Source organism: Rhinolophus sinicus, linkage group LG02, assembly GCF_036562045.2.
Source record: "Rhinolophus sinicus isolate RSC01 linkage group LG02, ASM3656204v1, whole genome shotgun sequence".
Taxonomy (NCBI): Eukaryota; Metazoa; Chordata; class Mammalia; order Chiroptera; family Rhinolophidae; genus Rhinolophus; species Rhinolophus sinicus.
In genome coordinates this window covers 137,718,954-137,741,717 of record NC_133752.1, presented here as the reverse complement: position 1 = coordinate 137,741,717, position 22,764 = coordinate 137,718,954, and the positions used below count along the sequence as shown (strand labels likewise).

The following is a 22,764-nucleotide window of genomic DNA, read 5'->3' as shown; positions in this document are numbered from 1 at the left end:
AGAGAGATTTAGTTAATATTTTAGAGTTCTAAGAGAGCCAATCTCAAGCCAGGAATCCTTGATAAGTCCAGAGCAATCATTCTTACTTTCAAATAAACTTCCTCAATAACACCTAGGAGGAAAGCACTTCCAATTACCTACATTTCTGAACATGCAATTCTAACATGTAAAATACATACATACATACATACATACATACATACATACATAAATAATTAAAGCCGTCCTGGGGAAAAGCTCATGCGATGTTGGAAATTAATAGAAGGAACAATAATTCTGTGGATTCACCAGCTGTGCGAGTCCTGAAGCTGCCAGCTGCCTTTAGTGCATGTATCACGGGTAAGACAGTCACACACATTGGATGTCTCCTGCCCAGTTCATCAGTGAGCAAAACCATGGTTTCCCGTAATAACTTCAGCACCGGACCCAAACACATTTTCTCCTCAGCAATGAATGAAGTCAGTAAGAAAAGAAAAGAAAAGAAAAAAACAACACACACACACACACACACACACACACACACACACACACACAAAACATACACGCCGGGTTCATGATTTCAGTGAGAACAGAACCAGGATGTAAGGAAGGAAAGCAATACCGAGTCTACCTGTCCATATACACCCATACATATTTCACTGAGTTCTTTGTTGCCTGATAGTTAATTGAGAAAAAAGCAGTCATATTTGAGAGTAAAAACCATCTAACTGTGTTTACAGGCTACTGCACCCGACTCGGTGAGTGAATAACAAGGAAATCACAGTACCTTTAGTAAGTCGCCTCAGAATTTGACAGCGGCATTTAAAAGAGACAGCTATCATTCTTGCTCACTGCTTTCCTGTGGCAAAGTGTACTCAGGGCTCTGCTCGGGTGGCTGCAGCAGCAGCATATGAATTCCTCACGCACATACCAGAAGAAAGGTAGTCCCGGTGGGGAGTGACAAAGCTTAATTCCTCTCGGCTGATGCAGAAGTCCGCCACATGTCACCGGGCAGAGCTGTCATTCACTACTCCTGTCACCCCTGCCCACCACAGCCTCCTCCCCCTGCACGATCACAATGGCTTAGAAAGTAAGGCTGTTTCGATAGCAACAAAGCACCACATTGGAGAAAAGCAGGGACAGCGCTGGGAGAGGAGTCATTCCATAAATCTAACACCAAGCACTGAGCAATGCATTCCGTTTTAGGCAAAGGGCTATGTATTGCAGCCAGTTCAGCCGCCCCCTCCCCTTTCCATCTCTGCATTAAGTCCCCATGAGTCCGTGTGCTTGATGTGTCTCATTTAACTGGAAATGCAAGTGGAATGCTTTACTTTAGGAAGAAATGGGTGTATCATATACTACTAGGTTCTTTTAACAACAACAACAGCAAAAAGGCAAAGGAGGGAGGCAGTTTATCTTTGGGATTCAGTAGAGAATACTATTTTTGCCTATAGAAGGGAAGCAGTCCTATGATAGCATTGGAAAGACAGACCTGTGTGGTACTTTATAAAGCTACTGGGCTCGAGGAAGTCTAGCCTTAGAGATGAAGTGCAAGAGGGACCAAGGGAAAGGGCTCTGGGAAGACCAGGCAGATGGAGTTCCAGCCCCTTTAATCACCTTTTCCTAAAAAGGACTTGGTTGGAAAGCAACACAGTCAAGAACTGCTTCTAAAGATTCCAGGAATAAAAGCAAACGAGGCCGTGCATTTCCATTTTTAACATACCTTATTAATTCTATGTCCCAAACAACCCTCCCCCAGACCATTCTTCTCACGCAAATAAAACAGTCTTGCGACATAGCAGATATTTGTGAGTTATCTGCTCCAGTGGAGGGAAGAACAAATTAACAAACGCTTCACAATCCATTCACAAAACGACAAGAAAGCGGAACACATTTCTTCATCTGCCAGCACCAGTCTACACTATATAGTGAATACAAGCTAACATTTGGGTTAGAATTTTAATCACAATCCAAGAATCTCCCACAGAGTTAACACAAACATTCAAAAAAAAAAATACAGTTGGTCAGGAACTTAAAAAAAACACGATTAATCAAAATGAAAAGCTATATCACTGTTCAAATTATTGGATTAATATTTCTAGGGCTCTATGAATTATTCAGAGTCTTATTCTTTACTCTGAGGTTGTACAAAAACCTTTCAAGCTAGTTTCTAATGTAATGTCCAATATTCCACATTTAGCGGTAAATCTTTCTCCTCTTCATTCATAAATTCCATATGAAGTCAAACAGTTTCAACCCACTGATAGTGAAATGCATATATGTCTTCTATTTTGGGTGCAATAGAAAATTACTTTCTGGGTGACAAATAACTGACTATCATAAGTATCTACTTCCAAGATTTTTGAAAAGAACAGAATTCCCTTACAAAGGATGGTTTAGCAAAAGCAGTCAGCCACCTCTGATCAATAGGAGAGTACATTAAACGGATTATATTGCAGAATCAAATTTTTATAATTGTTCCAATTAGTCTAACTCTGTTTTGAATTTCAACCCATCTCATTTGCATCTCTATTAGGTCATCCTTTGTAGTATTTTAGCCTCCTTGATACTTTTTGCTCTAAAAGAAATATACCTTAGTGCTAGAGATTGGGTTATTAGCTAAAGTGAGATGAGTATTTATAGTTGGCTCTTTTAAAGATCCTTCTCCGAATTTAACATCTTCAAATGCAGGCACTCGGAATATGTAGCTGTCATATAGCATTAGTAAAATCTTGCCCATGGAATATCACCACTTCAGCCCATTATATTAATGTCTATTCAAATAAAACTCAAAATCATACAGGAGTCTCTTGACCCCCTGGTATTATGCCTACTCAGATCTAATTTGCTTCTTCCTTAAGGCTAAAATGATCAAATATTTCCCCTTTTGCCAGAACATTCAATTTTCTAAAAAGCTTGTCTTCTGGTTCTAAGAAAGATCTTTAGAACTACTAAAATGTCCTATTTTTCTGGCAAAAGAAAAAAACTCATCCTGGAGCCCTTTGAAAGGTTCTAGGAGGCTCAAATTAAGGGATTTTTTTTTTTTTCTCTTTGGATATTGTGGCTTCCAACCCAGATAGATCCTGTCAGCCAGCTCAGGCTTAGGGGAATCTTACAGGAATAAAGTCATCCTGGAGTAGCCTTTTTCCAGGAAATGAAGGAATCTGCCGTGTGTTCCTATCATCTTCCATGTTGGCCTCTCCAGTCCTCAGAGATTTCCGTGGGAGCCATTCCCGGCTCAGTTCTTGCCCTAAGTTCTTCCTTCTTTCCCCTGATTCAAGCCGAGCTTCAGATCATGAACTCTAGTGCTGGCAAATGCCTTCCAGAAGTGCAAGATTTTCTGTCTCAAAATTTACTGACCTGTAGGACAAAGGTCCCAAGTGGCTAAGGCAACTGGTGGAAACAGATCACAGTCCCCTACCAAAGCCACCACTGGGCAGCAACCTACATTTCTCAGCCTCCAGATGTACTACAAGCATGTGTCTTTGGGACCCTGTAATCTACAAGGTTAATTATGTTAGCTCAGCTTTGGAGATAATTCAAACTTTGTAACATGTTTTTTGAGAATCACCAAGTGTGGGCTATGGAGTCTAAAGGTACGATTATAGATCTGAGTAAGCGCCAAAGTGATCTGGAGAAAAGTTAGTTCATGAGGTTTGTTTCTCTCCAAAAACAAACAAACAAACAAACAAACAAAAACCACAAAACAAAAACAAAACAAAACAAAAAACTCCAAAAAGCTCAACATATAAAAACATGGGCTTGCTGGATTCAGGGCTGATTATTCCCTTAAAATGATAATTCCTATTTCAGGGTTTCTTTAAAATATTTGTTTCCCCAAGATATAGTACCAGTATACTATGTTTACACCGAATTTAAGGAATTACAAAGCACTTTCACACATAATGCATCATTGGAGACATTTTGTTACGGGTTTTTGTTTCAGATAAGGACCCTGGTTCTAGAGAGCATTTTCTATCAATGTCACTCAGGTAGTACTAAGTGGTAAACAACAGGAAAGAATTCAGGGCTTCTTACCCTGGCTGAGTATTCTTTCTTCTCTTTGCTTTTTTACTGTGTCTCTTTTCCCCCCGAGAGAAAACATTGTCCCAATTACACGAAAAAAATTCAAAAGCAACTCTGAGCCTCCAACATGTTAGCCAAGAATCTCTAAGTGCAGTTACTCTTTATGATAGGAAGTAAATCTAGAGTCGAGTAGATCACGTCAACTTCCTCTTCTCTCCGTCTGTGTCCATGGCCCTCTGAAGCACAGCGAATGTGTCCAGAACCACTGTGACCAGAAGGAACCAGAAACAGGAAGCAGTTAAGACAGGTACCTCGAGGTACCAGACTGTTACGAATCAAGTTTTTGCCGCAGGAGTCCCTTCTGACTGGACAGCTTGTCCATTCTGATGGGTTGGTGTCTTTGTCATGCTTGTTTTAAACACTTGGCATATAACTGCCAGTAACAGTATGGTACTAATTTTATCACAGGATGGGTTCTGGGAATGTAGACCAAAAAAACAAAACGAAACAAAAACCCTTCAGACTGGCTCAAGGATTCCACTACGTTTTCAAAACGATTCCACAGCACCATCAGCAGGAGGAAATAACCCCCGCTGCCAAACACACACCAGTTACTGTAGTCTATTAATTTTTCTCATCTTCTTGATTTTCCTCCATTGTATCCATTCTTCTGGATAACAGCTCCTACCCAAAATAAACACTGCTGTTTGTAGATTCTTCTGATTCTTAAGAAGAAAGCATCGTCATAAACCACAAGTTTCCTGCATCTGGGAATTCATTAAAAAATAAAAATAGGCCGGCCCGGTGGCTCAGGTGGTTGGAGCTCCATGCTCCTATCTCTGAAGGCTGCCGGTGCGATTCCCACATGGGCCAGGGGGCTCTCAACCACAAGGTTGCCAGTTCAATGCCTCGAGTCCCACAAGGGATGGTGGGCAGCGCCCCCTGCAACTAGAAAACGGCAACTGGACCTGGTGCTGAGCTGCGTTCTCCACAACCAAAACTGAAAGGATAACAACTTGAAGCTGAACAGCACCCTCCACAGCTAAGATTGAAAGGACAACAACTTGACTTGGAAAAAAGTCCTGGAAGTACACACTGTTCCCCAATAAAGTCCTGTTCCCCTTCCCCAATAAAAAAAATTTAAAAATTAAAAAAATAAAAATAAAAATATCGGGGTTACTTTCAAGTCAAACACCTCCACTATTTTTATATCATTAGAATCAATTTGATTACAGTACTAAAATAATTTGTACCTTCTTCCTCATTTCAACGGATTTTGTAAATCAGTTTCAAAATACACTTGCCAGATCCCATTTGTTTGATTATTTACCTATCTTTTTCATTGAATGCAGTTGACTCAAAACACTTAACATGTTTAGGTCATTATTTAAACAGCACAGGACATCCTGAATTGGCGAGTACTGAATATACTGATTCCCCGCCTCACAGTTAAAACCTGTTACGTATGCCCCAAGTCTTAAGGGTATTTTAGAACACAATGTTCATGAAGATCTTATATTCCCAGGACCACTTTTCAGCTCCTTAGGGACAATTGCATTGACTCATCCTTAGCTTATAATAATCAACTGTTTTTCAGTTTCTTTTTCAAAGATGCTGAAAGCCACTGTAAGCCTCAAACATGTTATAATCCTTGTGGCCACTGACTGCCACTTCAAATGGTGTGTCAAGGTGAGCACACACATGAGGCTCAAGCTGCCAACAGAACTCATCACTATGAGAAGCAGGGAAAGCAAGACCTAACGTACTAACAGAGGTGTGGAGATTTCGTGTAATTGCCCAAGACAGGATTCATTAGGCATTTTTTTTTTTTTTACAAATATTTTATGAGAAAACATTTTTGTAGAAGTAATGATGCCCTTTAGGAAATGTCATTAGGGCATCCTCTTACAAATTGGGGCTGATTAAAAAGCACTTAGTGGCTCTGAGCCTCTGGTGTGTTGGGCTAGAAAAGGGTGGGCAAAATGCACACGCCATGTGTTATTTGCTTATCCAGTAGGACTCTAATGGCCTTCACGGTGCCAAGGGAAAAAGTTGCCTCCAGTTAACATGAGAAAGCCAGGAATGCTCCCACCAAGGTAAGAACCTGAGACATTTCTTCAGCAAAAAGCACCTGATGGGGAATGTAAAGAAATGGGATATTTAGAAACTGAGAAATGAAGTACAAGAGCAACCCTACCAGAAATCATCCCCCTAAATGCCAGGTTCAAGTTAACGATTCACTGAGGCTTTACGTAGAGAGAAGATGGTGCTGTGGTCCAAAGCCCAGGCTTCTCAATCAAACTGATTGACTTTGAATCCTGCCTTTACTACGAAATGGCTGTGTGACCTAGACTGAGTTTGTTAACGTCTCTGTTCTTCATTTGTAAAATGGTAAAAAATCATCTCTAGGCTTATTTCAATGATTAACTGAGTTATTTGTGTAAAGTGCCTAAAACAAAGAATACCAAAGGTTTTAATAGTCACTACCATGTTTCCTGGAAAATAAGACCTAGCCGGACCATCAGCTCTAATGTGTCTTTTGGAGCAAAAATTAATAGAAGACCTCGTATTATATTATATTATATTATAGACCTGGTCTTATGGTAAAATAATTAATTATATTATATTAATTTTTGTTCCAAAAGACGCATTAGAGCTGATGGTCCGGCTAGGTCTTATTTTCGGGAAACATGGTATGTATTTGGCAGGGAACAGAATCATATAATTTGGCATTTGATTACAGAGCCCAGACTCTCAAGGAGGGGGTTGGGATTAACAACCAAAATGATCCTTTCTCCGTGAAGTCTTCCATGATTGCAACAGCTTGAAGTGATCTCCTTTTCAACTCCTGAAACGTGTTTCTGCTCTTATGCCTCTTCTTTCTCTTACTCCTAAATGATAGAATTCCAAGTTCTGTTACAGCACCTGGGCCTCCTTCTCCAGTATTTTATCTACTCCCAGGGCTCTAGCAATCAGCGCCCTGCTTTGACTCCCAAATCTCAATCTTCAACTTTGTTTCTATTCCAAGTCACCTTTGATTCTCATGTCTGTGGATGCCCTTCATGACCGTCTCAAACGACCCTTGAACCTAATCTATTCTAGCTCCTCATTTTATCCCCCAAATCTTGCCTGTTCCCCCTCCATGAACTCACTGACACAGGAGTTTTCTCTTACAAACATTTATGGGTTGTTTTGTTCTAGGCACTGGGACACTGGGTGTACAGCGAACTCCTCCCAGAATCAGTGACCAATATTTCTTCTCTTCTTCTTCCTCCTCCTCCTCCTTCTTCTTTTTTTTTAAATCAATATCTGAATAGTTCTATGGGGGCAGCATTACTTTTCAAGTTTTAGAGCGAGTCAAATTGTGTTCTTTTCAGAGCTAAAGTAAAGAGTACTTTTATATACATAATCTCATGCATTAGCACAAGACACAGCCCAAGTTATGTCAAATACCTGTGACCGACTTGCAGATCATCTGCTGAAAAGTACGTTACATGAAGAATAAAGAAAAGTGAGACATCTCATAGGAGACGTGCTACAGTTACTAAAATTAAATTTCAAAAAAGACTAACTCTAGGAGCATAAGCTGACTTAAAGGAATGTTCATTTCCCACACCCCCAAGATGTATCTATGGGTTATATGCTACTGAGAAGGCAAGAAATACAACAATTCAAAAGCCCAACCATAAGGGGTGGTGGTGTACTCCTTATGGAGTAAGATCAAGGGAAGAAATGAGATTTCGAAAAGGGGGGTTGGATGAAGTAGTTATTTCCGGCCCCCCTCCACACCCATTCTATTTCCCTTTATTGCTTTATTTTCTCCTAGATCACTCAACACCATCTAATATGCTATTTATTTTAGTTGTTTATTGTCTGCCTCCTTCCCACCCCTGAAGCTTGTTTTTTTTTAACGAGGGCAAGATTTTGGGGTCTATTTTTTTGTTCATTGCCTAGATCTGCACCTAGCACATGTTCAATATTTTTTGTTGAAATATAAGTTTTGGAGGGTCCCCTTCCAGTGGACTTGCTTGAGAAGCAATACTATTTCTAAAGCTCTTCTACAAAAAATGAAGTTAGCAAATTACTATTGAAAAAAAAAAAAGAAAAAAGCTCTGCCATTTTAAGAGCAAATCCTTTCCAAGAACAGCCTGTTTGTGGAGGGGGAAGAAAACAAAAGCAATGTGCATGTGCCCTCCTTTCCAGAGCACACTTTGGATTGATTCCTGGTGCTTCTGACAAGATGATTCATAAGGACCCTGTTCTCCAAATCTGAAGAGACACATGGCTTAGCCAGTTTTTCACTGCAGTCAAAGGCAGCAAGAGCAACAACGGAAAAGGCAAAGGAAAAGATGCTAAAATTGAAAGGAATTCTTTCTTTCAATTGGCTCTGTGAATGACAAAGTAGCAAATAGTTGCATTCTGATCCAAAATGCAAAAGGATAGCCTGTTAAGGATACAATGTATCTCCAAAGTACCAGCAGGATGTGTCTGTTTTTAAAAGTTTCTATATCCTGTAACATATGGCTAAAAACCTTTGTAATTTTATCTTCAACGGGGCTTTGTTCTATAACAATTAGCCTCCAAATTGACCTCGTTACTCTTTTAGCTGTTATTTTGACAGCTTTTCATTTTGCGAATATAGCAGTTAAGCTTTCCATAGTAAGAATGCATACATTAAAAACAAGCAAACTACCACAACACAGCCTCGATTCTAACACGCTTTACTCACTCAAATAAAACTGAATCGACAATATTTTAAGGTACCCAATAGATACAGGGACATCTAAAGAAATTAAATAAAATGAGGGAAAGGTAAGTCGTGAGATAATTATCATAGCTGATATAATGAAATGGACAAACTTTTTCAAGTGTTTAATATGAAGAACACATTAATTGGGTGGCAAATGCCACCACCCACTAGAGTATTTTAATCAAGTAACACTGAAATGATGGTGGAAAATATGAAAAAGGAAAATTACACATGGGAAATAGGATGGCAGAACTGAAAGATGTCCTAAGGAGACAGAAGCCCCAGATTAATGTTCGGATGCAGTTACAGACGGGTCATTTGATCCTGGGTAAAAGTTTCTGAGAACGTCCTTTATCTCAGCCTCTACAACAGGCCCTGTGGGTGCAAAGGTGAAAAGATCCAGTGCCTTTCCTGGAAAAGCACATTAGTAGGGGAAGTTGCAACTTAGAACATTATACATATAATCCACAATTCTAACCAACAAGCTGTGTAATCACTTTACAGAAAACGCCAGGTAGCCTTGTAAGTTGCTCTGCCTATGCAGCCTCAAGGCTCCCCTCCCCCTTTGAAGAATACGAACACCTTGATTTTCTTTTGAGTACCTGTCTCAGTCCATGTGGTGTGAGCAAGGCGGGTGCTCCTTGCAGCTGCTCTCTAGGGAGGGACATGAGGTCTGACCAACCGGGGCGTAGCATCCCTTTAGCCACAAGGATTGGTCTAGAAATTGGCAGTCATAAAGATGGCCTGATGAGAGGCAGTCCCAGGATGGGGGGTAGAACTACTACAAAGTAGAAAGATCTTCTTGTTCCACCATGAGTGGTAGGTTATAAGCCTGGAGCTGCCATCCTATCACCATTTTGGGAGAAGCTGCCTTTGAACCATGCCGAGATGGACATAAAGAGAGTCAAAAGATGGAGCATGGCAGATTCCCGGAGATGTTGAAACATCTAGATCGATCATTCCTGAAGCCACAAAGCCCTGGACTTTTTGGTTATATTTGTCTGTACTGTCCCCCTTTTGCTGATTCCGTTTGAGTTGGGTTTCTGTCACTTGGGATCAGAGGAGTCTTGACGAATAGTCTTTCTAAGTTTCAGATTCTTGATCTGTAAAATAAGGAGGTTGTCTCTCTAAAATCCCTTATAGGTCAGCCATTCTATTACAATACTGAATTCACCAATCTCACAGGGTTGCTGTGGTGAACAAATGAGACAAAAAAGAGGAAAGCACTTTGTCAATTTTAACGTGCCTTACAAAGAGTATAGGGGCTTACGAAAATGATAATATTCCAATACATATGTATGTGCATATATGTGTAAATATAGATGTACATATATATGTATGGATATGTGAAAGTGTGTGTGCAGGTATGTGCATCCTAAAAAAAAAATAGGAGGCTCCAGAGTCTACCCCATTTATAATACAGTTATACAAGAAGACACTCAGAAAACAAGGGGGAGAAAGGTCTTGCTCCTTCTGTGCTTTTCTTGTAGGAAATTCACATTTTATCAAATCTCCCAGGTTTCTAACCATATCCTGTCTTCCTAAGCTCATTACCACACCCCAGAGGGGTCCTTCTCGCTCACTTAAGAAAAAAAATAGTGTCCATTATTTTTCACCTTTTTTCCCCATGAAAATAACATTAAAGGGCTCCTTGGGGATGTTTAGCAAACACTTTCAATCACTGATCACTGACTCTGACAAAAAAATCGAGGTGGGGAAAAAGAAGTCAGTGTAAAGGGACATTCTAAATTGGGTCTGTCTGTCTCTCTCATCAGGCATCTTCTGAGGATGCAGTCCCGTGAGCTCCCTGAGATCCAGCAAGAATGGGATTGCTTTTGCGTTCTGGCTGCTCAATGGAGCAACTAGCGAGAGGGTGGAAAAGATTAGAAATGAAAGTGCAGGGCTCAGGCAGCGGGTCTGGAGGTGACCAGGTGACCAACCCAAGGCCAGTGGGCTAGAGAAGACCTCAGTCCAGGCTCCCATCACAGGACAGGGAAGGTTAACTTACAGGAGGCCCCTCAAAGTTCTTACATTGCTTATGAAAAAGACTCTGCTGACAGCAATGCAAGGACTTAGCTGAGTATCTAGTGGCAGGTCAACAAGAAACCAGGGGCATCGGAGAACATGAAGGGGGAGCCACAGTGAAGGCATGGTGGGAGGAGCTTAGGAGAACCTGGGTTCTGGCAGGATTCAGGGGACTCATTAGGCCAATTGGTCAAGATGACTGTTGTCAAATTTTCCATTGTCATTGTCATCATTGCCATTACCATCAACATGGCTAGCACTTACATGGCACTCCTTATGTGCTAGGCATAGTTTAAGCCTCATTGAAGGAGGGACTATTATTACCCTATTTTGTGGTTGAGGGCATTCCTATCCTTCATCGCCCATTGTACTTTGGAGCAATGATAGTCAAGTCCCCAGGGGCCTGAAAGCTTCTGAAGGACACAGGCAGTCTTCATTTTGGGGTCTTAGGACTTGGAGAACAGTAGGTTCTTGACACATTTTTTTCTTGCATGAAAGAAAGAAAGAATGAATGAATGAATGAATGAGGCATAGGAGGAAAGGAGGGGGGGAATAGGAATGTGCTATTTCAAAGTATATACAGAGGATGTTCCCAAAAACGTATGCACATTTTAAGAAAGGAAAAAACTGTATTAAAATTGTAATATTCAATATATACCGATAAGCAAAGATGAATACTAGTCATGTATATACATTTCTTTTGGCACTCCCGGTAGTTAATAAACATTGGGACATAAAGGGCTGAGGACTAATCACAAAACAGCTGCAGCTCTCAGACGTGTGTGCCCAGAGAGCCACACTAATGGAAGACCCTCGGCCCCAGGGAGTGAGTCCTGGCAGCTGTTTTCACTTGCAGGAGGTCTTCACTACCTCTGGACCTATTTTCCTTTGGCTTGTTGTTGTACTAGAGAAGTTGAATAAACAGGCATTTTAGGAAGCATTATATTAACTAAGAGCTGGCTGTGGGGCGTGGGGGGTGGGCACTGCATGTGTGTGGCATACACCATTCTGGAATAGGCTGGGCGAAATTTCAGGTGTGAGGTCACCTGAAGGGTCAGGATGCTTCAGAACCATTTGAGGGACACTGGCTATGAGGGCTCTTGTAAGCAGCTCCATTTCTGAGTTCTCCATGTGCTTGCAGACGCCTCATCTGGCTTTCCGCCTCTCCCCAAATGTACAGATTCCAGTCTTTTGGGAGTTTTCTTAGAAAGTTTTAGAAACCCCTTGGCTTCAGAAAAATGCCACAGAAGAACTTTAAGGGCCAGCAAATTCCAAATATACCCAGACCAGTTTGACCACAGAGAGCTCAAACATCCTGGGAACAACAGGAAATCAGCTTCATATATGAGGCACATGGAAAAAGATTTTTCTTCCATAGAGGAAAAAAAAAAAAAGTCAAAACATTTAATTAAAAGTAAAATGGAGAAAAGTTTACTTTCAAGTTTTTATAAGATATTAATGAAATACTTACACTTTCAAAAGACAGAGCCATCAACTTTGATCTCTCTTGTTGTATAGCTTTCTGAATGGTTGGCTATATTACCCATCCAGAATTCTACAATGCCTTCAGAATGCCCTTGCTCACTCATTCTTCCATATTTTGGGTTGTGAGTCCCAGTGGTCAATAAAAGATTTCTATTTACTGGCACTTTTTAATTCCAAAGCTACCTTCCCATCTAATGCTTTATTTTCAGAACTGACATTAAAATCAGTCCCCAGGAAGAGAGGTCTTCTACAGATCCTCTCTCTGAATATGTTTGGGGAGGGACAGGCCAGGGCTTGATCAATCCAAAGGGAGTCACAGGAGGATGAACTATTTTGAGAAGTGTATGCTAATGGCCATGCCCCAACCTCTGAGACTCACTGCTTACAGGAAGCGTCATAAACTGGAGAGCTGATGGAACTGCACAGCTGTAAAGTAACAATGAAATCTTTTTTCCTCCCCCAATACGGAGCATTTTCTAAGTAGGAAATTAGAGACCCATTTGATATAATTCACGGCATATGACAGCTTTGGAGTAAATTCACACCCTGTCCTTTCCCTCCCTCCCTCCTGTTTTCCATTATCAATCTCTCAGCAGGGTTTGGATTTCAGCATTGGCACCACTAGGCAGAACTGTAAGCAAGTGCATCCTGGAAATCACTGCAGAGTCCCATTTCGTAATCCCATTCCTGTCTGCCAGACACAGATTCTATGTCACTGCTGCAAATTAAGTCAATTCTCTGTCATTACAACTGTAATTTCTCACTTGTGTCAGGAGCTTATTTTGTGCAAATCTTTAGGAAGTCTCACTCATTTGAGAACGTTCAAATGAAACAAGAAATTTGACTGGAACACTAAGCTGTCGCTTTGTTTTTCGGCACTGCTGTCTTATTCGAATGTACCTCTTTCAACTGCTGTGATGACAGTCGGGGCCAAACTTGTTGAGAGACAAAAGACAAGGCCATTTATCACCATTATTTGGAAATCACGTCCAGCAAAGGATTTATGATCTGCTCATTTCAGAGAAGACAAAAAACAAAAACAACAAAGATTGAATAAAGCATCTCTGGTGATGCCTGAAAAGGAGATGGATTTTATGGAAGACCTGGGGCTGACAGCTCTCAGGGAGAAGTGCCACATCACCATGCCTGTGTGGACAGGGTTTGTCCGGGGCCACTAGCGCTGCAGCTGAGAGGTATCTGAAGAGCGCCAGTACCCAGAGCACCGCAAAGGCAATCAGAACCCACAGCGGTTAAGAGTTCAGGCTCTAGGACCAGACTGCCAGGGTCTGAATCTATGGTGGGCTGGGTCAAGTTACTAAATAGCTCTGTGCCTCAGTGTCCCTGGCTACTCACAGGACTGTTACCAGGATTAAACGCGTTAAGACATGTGTCTAAAGCCTCCAGAACAGTGCCTGACACACAGTAAATACTATGTCAGTGTTTGCAAAAGCAGTAGTAACCTCCCTCGTAGGGTTGTTGAGGTGGTTGACGGAGTTATTCTGAATAAAATATCTAGAACAGTGCTTAGTGCATAGCAGGTGCTGAAGTGCTGCCATGATTATCGTGAATGTTGTTAAAATAACCGTAACAACAATTGGTGGGAGCACTAGTCTCCCCTAACGTGGTGTATGTCTCCCCACCCCCAGAGAGCTGGGTCTTGAGCTTATCCATCCCAGGCTGATATCTTAACTCAGGTTGCCACACTGACAGCTGAAGGGTTACGCATGATCTGTAGCTATGTTTATTTTGCCTGAGCTGTTTAGAAATGTTCGAATTAGTTGTACCTTTCAGTAATTTCTATAGTTCACGTAAAATTATGGATTTGTGGCCTCTGTTGAAAAAACCCAGAGGTCATCCCGTACTGGGCCTGCACTCCTGCATGGCTACTCCCACTTTAGACATGTGGGGCGTACATTATGCAGCTCACCCCGTCCCCATGGGTTTCCTTCATTCACCACGTTATCTGCCGGACCCTTGTAGGCAACCCCCCCCCCCCCCACACACACACAAAATATACTCTAGGCCTCTTTGGGTGATATGCCCTCAGACAGAATGTGGTTTTTGTGGGTTTTTTTTTTTTATGACCCTGATCCCTTCTGAGAATAAGGAAATTCTCCCCAGTAAAATGCACACAAATTCATATGCTCACAGCACATGATAATTCCAGGGGATCATGGATCCCCTAAGCCCCCTCATGGAAAAAAAAAAAAAAACTCCCTTGAAAAACTCAAGGGTTTATTTGTGAACAAGAAAATTCCAGTGATCCTCAACCTTCCTTAGATGACTACGGAATCCACAGTGCAGGGGGGAGAACGTGATTAAAATAAGGTAATCGCTGCCGTTGCATGATCTGAAGGGCTACGCTGAGGAAGATTAAATACTTGGAACTGATGATAAAGTTAGTGGTTGATTTGGTTTCAGTGAAATTTGACATCTTTTAAATAAAAACATCATCTGGGCTTGTTATCTCATTTTACCTCTTAAACACTCCTCCACACAAGACCTTTTCTCCACATCTCCTCCCAGGTCACCGCTAGCCCAGACCTTACCATTTGTGAGCATTAGAAAACGGCCTCCCTTCCTCAAAACATTTTACCGCCATCTGCTGGACGAAAAGTGCCACACTCATCACATTGACGTATTCATTATGTCTAAGATGAGAAGGACAGTCCCTACGCACGGGGTCCTTGAGAGGTGCTGAGCTGCACAAGAGTGTCCAAGCAGGATGTGAGCTGTAAGCGGCCCCAAGATGGATTGACCGTGACTACAGGAGGCTGGTTTTCTGGACGAGGCAGCAGAGAATAGTGTTTACACGCTTTGTTTTCCGTTTTTTAAAAAACTTTCTCTTTGGAACTACTTTTAGACTTCATAAGAAACTGCAAAAATAGAACAGAGTTTCTACAGGCCCCTCACACAGGCTTCTCCAAGAAGTTTTGGTTTTAGAGCCATAAAAGCCAGAGTGTGACATAATTCTGACAAGACCTTGGCAGATGGGCACAGAGTCTCCACATGGTGAATGCTCAAATGTATTATATGTTATTATCATCGGCTAGCAGCGGTTTCCCTAAATGAGGATAATGAAACGATCTAGTGTAAGGATTATGGTAAATTACACATATTTAGCACAGCGCTTGACATCCAGTAATATTAATTGTTGTTGATATCAGGGGTGATGTGAACCGTTATCTCTGTGGTCTAATGTTCTTCCCCGACCATAGCTGTTTGATATACTGTCACCCTAGTTTTCTAGGTATCAAATCATAAGTAATCACTGCTAATGAGATACTCACACATCCCAGGAGGGACATACGAGTTCCTAGGTGACCACACTAGGCATCCCGATGACCAGGAAATATGCAGAACCAGCTCCAGGCTGAGGGTGTGACTAATGGGGACCTTCCGCTTTTGTATCCGATCTGAGAGTTGACACCACTCTGGAGTGCCATTATTGTTTTGATTTCAGAAAGGAAAGCCAACTTTCTTTTTAAAATAAGAGAGAAAGGCTTTTTCTTCCCCAATTCTAAGTCATCTGTCCCTATCAAGTCATAGGACCACCAGGCTCCCAGGGTAGTGAGGTGCGTTAGATTTTCAGCAGAGGAAATGAGCACCTGTATGAAGGACCTTGGCTCCTTCAATAGACTCTGACTCCTCGGGGTGGAGAAGGGGTCAGGGCAAGTGTGAAGGGGGGCCTTACTCTTAGAAGAGACGACACTTGGCTCCAAGCACTCTTCGACTGCTGACACAGCATGCAATCTAAGCTTTTTCTTTACAGCACCTGTTTATATAGATTCTGACCAGGTGGCAAACTCTTGCCCTCTGTTCTCAGCAACAGTATGCAGGAGAGAACACCTGCTCTAAGAAAGGACAGATTGGCCTGAGGTTGGCACACACAGTACAGGTTGGTGGCCACAGGGGGCAGGGGATCCTGCCTTCTTGTCAGCGGTTGGCTCTACGCCTCTTGGCTCTAGTCCACGGCCACTGCTAATGGGAATGATCCATGGGCATAAATCTGAGAGACCTTGCTATTATGTAGGCAGTTATTCTGTCCCAAACTGCTACTACCGGTCTGTGCTGTAACTTGTCTAACAGCACATGTTTCGAGCACTGGGTAGGGGCTAAGGGTTAACGGTACAAACTGAGCACCATGGCCCTTGCTTTAAGGAGCTTTGGGGAGGAGGTTAGTGAAGATGATAGAATGAAATGGAAATATCATTTACTGAATGCCTTTTCTGCAACGTCATTTACATATGCAGGACCACTTTAGACAAGTAACAGTAATTCAGTGGGAGACATGTTATATTGGTGTTATGAATAGAATGTTGTAGAAGCAAAAAGAAGGGGGCAGATTATGGAGGTGAATGAAAGAGTGAGGGAGTGAGGGAACCATGGGAAAGTTTCACAGAGGAGGTGGCACTGGCATTGCGTCTTGAAGGATAAGTAGGAGTTTGTCCACGGAGGGGGAGGCAACTATTCCAGGCAGAAGAAACAGTATGCAGCATGGGGCAGATGTGAACAAAGCTTGAAAGAAATGGGAAGAACCAGGTGAAGAGGTGAAGAGAAAATCAAATTACAATTTATCTGAATGCATGCTAGCGAAGCTAATGATAAGCAAAGTTACTATTATATCAAAACTTCATTTTCTTATGAGGACAGCTCATAACAAACAACACTTCCCAGCTGTGGGGTCCTTTACAAATTAGAGTACTTTCATGTCTCAGGAATGGTCTCTCAACCCAGTGGGAATAAAGAAAGATAAGTCATACAACCCATCCAGCTCTCTAGCTCTACAGAAACTTGGAACTTTGCATACTCCTGGTCTTTTCAAAACTTGTTCTCTGACGAGGAAGTTGCTACCCTACAGTTGAACACTAATCTAAACATTATTATCTTTATTCCCAATAGTTATAAAAGTCAGAGGCCAGAAAGAATATAAGTCAGAAAAAGGCAGAATATACTCAAGATGAAAAAGAAATTTTAAACAATAATTATAGTTACAGAAATTTAGATGTAGGAGGGATGTTAGGCCGCCTGCACCTACTAGAACATGGCAGATGCTCATACAATACTTGACTGACTGACTGACTGATTGTTCTACTTCTGTGGTGCACCACCTGTGCCTCCTGGAGGGGGCTCTGGGTTCTATAAACCCCAATGTGATTTCTGTGTAACAATGAAGGTTTAAAGTGCTAAGAAAACAAGTTTGACATACAACAGGTGCTTTATAAATATTTGATCATGAGTGAATTAAGGCATAAGTAAACATATTAATAAATAGCATAGAACTGTTTGAACATTACCAATCAAGAAATAAGAAAGTGAAGTCTAAAGGAAAGAAGAGAAAGACCGAATTTCATTCTCTACTGATCTACCTGAAATTCCACCTTTGCCACATCTTACTTTCCTTGCATCAAGGGAAGCATAAAAATGACCTTCTCCTCATTTCACAGGGATGTGGGAAGGATAAATATGTTAATATGTGCAAAGCTTCTGGAATCCCTTGGAGAAGGCCACTACAGGTATTAATTCCATTATTATAACCTTCTTGTGAAAACACAGCTGTCGCACCTTTAAACAAATCATTTCTGAAGATATCTCAAATATCTTCAATTAGAACAGGGAATGAGCTATATGGCAATAGGGAAAACTGCCAACAAAACAACCCACCTGGTCTTTAGCCTTAGATTCACTTGGGGCTCAGTTTTGGGGCAATCAAAAACTTAAGACCTTACTTTTAGGATGTGTGGTGAAGGGCTGGGAAGTGTGCTGTCAGCCAGCATTGAGCTGAGTGGGGTCAGCTCACTCATGATGGACGAGTGATGGCTCCATCACTCATCGTTCTCTGTCCACTAAAAGCCCTGATTTTGAACTAAATTCCAGGACAGAAGGTATAAGGAAGATGCAAGGCAATGGTTTGGAAGGTATTTTAAGTAGGTTGTTTGTTCTCTTTTAAACAGTACAGACCCCATTCAAACTACATTTCTCTTGTCAACACTGCAGACAAATTGCTCTAATCAGCTAATGCAAATCGAGACCCTTTCAGTAAAAGGAAGTGGAATAAGAATAAAGGCTTATTGATCTACTAATTATTGATCTGAACCATACATCTAGATTCACTTGGATCCTAGAACTAGAAAAAAAATCTTCAATGTGTAGAATGAAGAAAAGACTATCAAAAACAATGGTTTCTATGATACAACATTTACACATACAGATGATTTAAATGGTGTCAAAGACGAAGAGGAGATGATGGATTGAAAAAATATTCTGGTGGTATGGCTGGCAGAACTTAGGAAATGCTTTACTGCTGTCTGAGTCTCCTGGCTTCCAAGCTGACCTTTTCCCAACCCGTTTTGGGTCCTCCACAGGCTGCCAGGTTAACCCCATGAGTACTAATAATGCCTGTTTGGCAGAAGAGGAAACTGAGGTTCAGAGAGGTTAAGTCAGAAAAGACCAGTAAGTAGACGAGGCAGTTGCAATTCATATCTAGGCCGTCTGACTCCCAAACCTGGGCAACTAACCAAAATGGATTCTCCCCCTTTCTACACACACTCATAGGTTCCTACTCCTCTACCTGCCATCCAGGCACCAAAGTCGTCTCCCTGGTCTCCTCTGCCTCCCTCCACCCCTTCCTCCTTTTCCAGAGCTGCCTCTTGGTGGTTGCTTACCCGGATGCTTTTCCATTGAGTATCTCCCTGAGCTACCCATTTTAATTACAGAAAAACACACCTTTATTTTGTGAGTAGGAAATGTATATACAAGGTAAGAAATACAAACAATCTAATTGGGAATATTGTAAAACGTACGCTCTGCCCCAGATCCTTTCTCCAGAAGCACCTACTGGTGTCAGTGGATAGGCTACTTCTGGAAAGATATACGAGACTTATATAAGCATAAATAGATAATACTCTTTGGCTGCCCATAGGATGTTTGCTCCAACTCCTGCCTTAACTGCTCTCTTCCTCCTGGGTTCCTTCTATTAACCACAGAGCAGTGCCCTGGAGTTTCACACACAATTAACTTCAAGTTGCTTCATAAATATTAGCCTTGTCTCCTTGAGGGCAATGGCTGTTACATACACCTCAGAGCATCAGACACACAGTAGGTGCTCAACAAATACCCGCTGATTAATTAAATGTTCTTGAATTAACTTCACGCTAGCTTAAATGCTGTGTTTCATGCAAACCTTTTAAAGGACCCATTCCCATGGCTTTTACATGGTTACTTTTGCAATAGCTACACACTTAATTGGTCATCCATCTCTTTTTAGAACTCTGTACAAGTAGTTGAACAAAATATCTTTATAGATACTGACATTATAGTGAATGTAGTCATTTAAAAATCTGAATCGTAAGATGTTCAGGAATCATAGAACTGGTCATGCAACTCAAATTCCAGCTCCACTTTGAAGAGTCTGCTTTCTAAGTGATGGCAAGAAGGGAGTACAGATTCATCCTGCAGGACCCTCACAAGGGCAGTATTTCTGCTGTTTCTACCTACGTACATGAGGCTACGCGTATATACTCAGTTGAGCTAAATTTTAAATGTTTGCTCTAATGATAGTCCATTAAAAGGAGACCACCAGGCTCATTTAATTTACTCCTCAAGGGAATGAATCTCAGATAATCTGTCAGGGAACAACTAAATGCTTCTTTTCACTGTGATTCGATGATGTTTTCATTTAATAATGCTCTCGAATTATACTTTCCTCCCCTAATTTGGGATTTCTTATGCTAAATTCAGTTCTCTTGTTCTCTTGACAGCTTCCAGTCATGGTTTAAATATCTGGAGTCCTGCTTTCAGGATAGTAATTTTTGATCCTTATTTTTAATGACAGCAACAGCACTATGACAGGGTTCATGTGTGTGGCTTGCTCTGTGCTTTTTACGAGCCCAAAGAAAATTACACTTTCAGAGAAGGTCCATTTTCAATTACTAGGAAATTAGTTACAACGCTGGCCATAAGAGGCAGTGGAATGAGGACCACATCAATTAGAAGTCACCACAACAAAACTAAAAAGAGACACAATGCAATGCACACGAATAGCTTATTCGGAAGCTAACTATAGAGTGGGTGGTAGAAAAAGGAAGTTCCTTTCACATACAAGTTAATGAATCATTCCGTTTAGCAAGAGGTGGATAGAAAAGAATAAGGCTCTCTTCTGCAATCGGATAGAAAAGAGTAAGGGCATCTTCTGCAATCGACAGGAAGTAGTAGTTGGAATTCAAGGAAGTAAAGGACTCACGGTCACCTTGTGAAAAATTATTCCAGGCAATTCTTGCTAACTCCAACCAGTTTTAAAGAAATACCATGAAATAAATGAAGTGAGCACAGGTACATACTTACACCCTCAGTCTGGCTCTGTAAATAATTATTGTGCAGTAAACTGTGCTGGGGAAAGAAGGAGGTCCTATCTGTGACCTCTGGGGAGTAGAGACTTAATTACAAAGCAGTGTTGTGACATCCAGCGTACAGTTGGCAACATGCTTGAAGCTCAGCAGAAGAACTAACAGCCTGATGTAGTGTTGGGAATGGAGAGGAGACGAAGAAGAGAGAAAGAGAAAAGCATGTGAAGTTTCTGTGCATGAGCAGAGAGATATAGAGCCTCCTGGAGTGTGAATGCAATTAAGTTTGCTGTGTGTGTGTGTGTGTGTGTGTGTGTGTGTGTGTGTGCATGCTCTGCATGCAGTGGGGAAGGTGGAGTTCAAGTGAAAGAGTTGTGGATTTCCAAGGCCTTGACAAAGAACCAGAACTTTATCCTGAAAGCCATGAACTCCAGAAAGATTTCAAGCCAGAGCAGTGGCAAGATCATATTTGTATTAAAAAGACAACCCGCTGGCTCCAGTGTGGAGGGTGGATGGGAGAAGGCAAAGGGAGCGGAAGCAAGAGCTGCTGAGAGGCTGAGGCAATAACCCCAGTGGAAGGTGACGAGGACTTGAACTAGGGCAGAGCTGGTACAGGGGAGAAAGAAAGTGGAAATGGAGGCACAGTAATGATACAGGATGAACAGGACATGTAACTGATGGACACGGGGGAAGAGGAAGAAAGAAGAACCTAGGATGATGCCCAGATTTCAAGCCTGGGTGACTGCTGGAAGGTAGAGGCACTCACAGAATAGAAGATAAACCTGGAGAAACATTTCAAACAATACTATACAATGTAAAATTACGAGTATCACCTTTAAAAGAAAGCTACCGGTTAGGTGACATTATATCTATCAGACATTAAAATACAATTCAAATCTACTATAAAATCATTTCAGGGGAGAGGGGAATGTAGAGTTATTGTTTAATAGGTACAGAGTTTCTGTAGGATGATGAAAAAGTTTCTGACGGTGCACAGTGGTGATGGTACACAACGTGTGTATTTCATGCCACTGAACTGTGTACTTTAAAAATGATTAAAACGATACATTAAAAAAATCATTTGAGGGGCCGGCCCGGTGGCTCAGGCGGTTAGAGCTCCATGCTCCTAACTCCGAAGGCTGCCGGTTCGATTCCCACATGGGCCAGTGGGCTCTCAACCACAAAGTTGCCAGTTCAATTCCTCCAGTCCCACAAAGGATGGTGGGCAGCACCCCCTGCAACTAAGATTGAACACGCACCTTGAGCTGAGCTGCCACTGAGCTCCTGGATGGCTCAGTTGGTTGGAGCACGTCCTCTCAACCACAAGGTTGCCAGTTCGACTCTCGCAAGGGATGGTGGGCTGTGCCCCCTGCAACCAGCAATGGCAACCTGACCTGGAGCTGAGCTGTGCCCTCCACAACTAAGACTGAAAGGACAACAACTTGAAGCTGAACTAAGATTGAAAGGACAACAACTTGACTTGGAAAAAAGTCGTGGAAGTACACACTGTTCCCCAATAAAGAACTGTTCCCCTTCCTCAATTAAAAAAAAAAAAATCATTTGACAAAGGTATGAAAAGTACACATGTGTCAATGAAAGGGAATAGATAGATCTAAAGCAGATCCCAGCATTCAGAAAAATGCAGTAGATGACAAAGGAAGGCTACATTAAAACTGAGGAAACAGAGGGTGAAATTGGCTATCTCTTCCAAAATAGTCAATTTAGATACACTGCACAAACATCAAAATAAACTCCAGTTCAATAAACATAACATGTAAACAAAGAACATAAAATATCTAGAAAAACATTTAAGTAAATATTTGATCTGTGGTTAGGAAAGAACTTTAAAAGCATTAAAGCAATGAAAGAACTTAAAGAAAACTAACACATTTTCATATTTGAACAATCTTAATGTTAAAAAAGTAAAAGGTAAATCAGAATTGTAAAGAATTTGCCATAAATATGAAAAAGGTTAATATTATTCCATGAAGAACACACAGAGATCAATAAAAAGTTCACTAAGATCCAAAGAGAAAAACAGACAAAAGATGTGAAGAAACAGCGCAGTAAACGACAAATGCAAAGATACCGGGGAGCCAAGAAAATGTACACACATGACTGGTATTCGTCTTTTGTTATCGTTATGTATTGAGTATT

At 41.4% G+C, this 22,764-nt stretch overlaps 1 protein-coding gene across 14 annotated transcripts in view; it reads right to left on the bottom strand.

Annotated features, from left to right (window-relative positions):
• GRIP1 (glutamate receptor interacting protein 1) overlaps window positions 1-22,764 on the bottom strand; it is a 621,870-nt gene that overhangs the window by 238,485 nt on the left and 360,621 nt on the right. The window contains exon 1 of one of the 14 annotated variants that reach the window (XM_074325446.1): window positions 767-919. The exons of the other annotated variants lie outside the window; for them this stretch is intronic. Within the exon in view, the coding sequence (XP_074181547.1) occupies window positions 767-821 (55 nt within the window). The 5' untranslated portion in view covers window positions 822-919. Of the gene's footprint in view, window positions 1-766; window positions 920-22,764 lie in introns of those variants that run through there. 14 annotated transcript variants of the gene reach the window in all.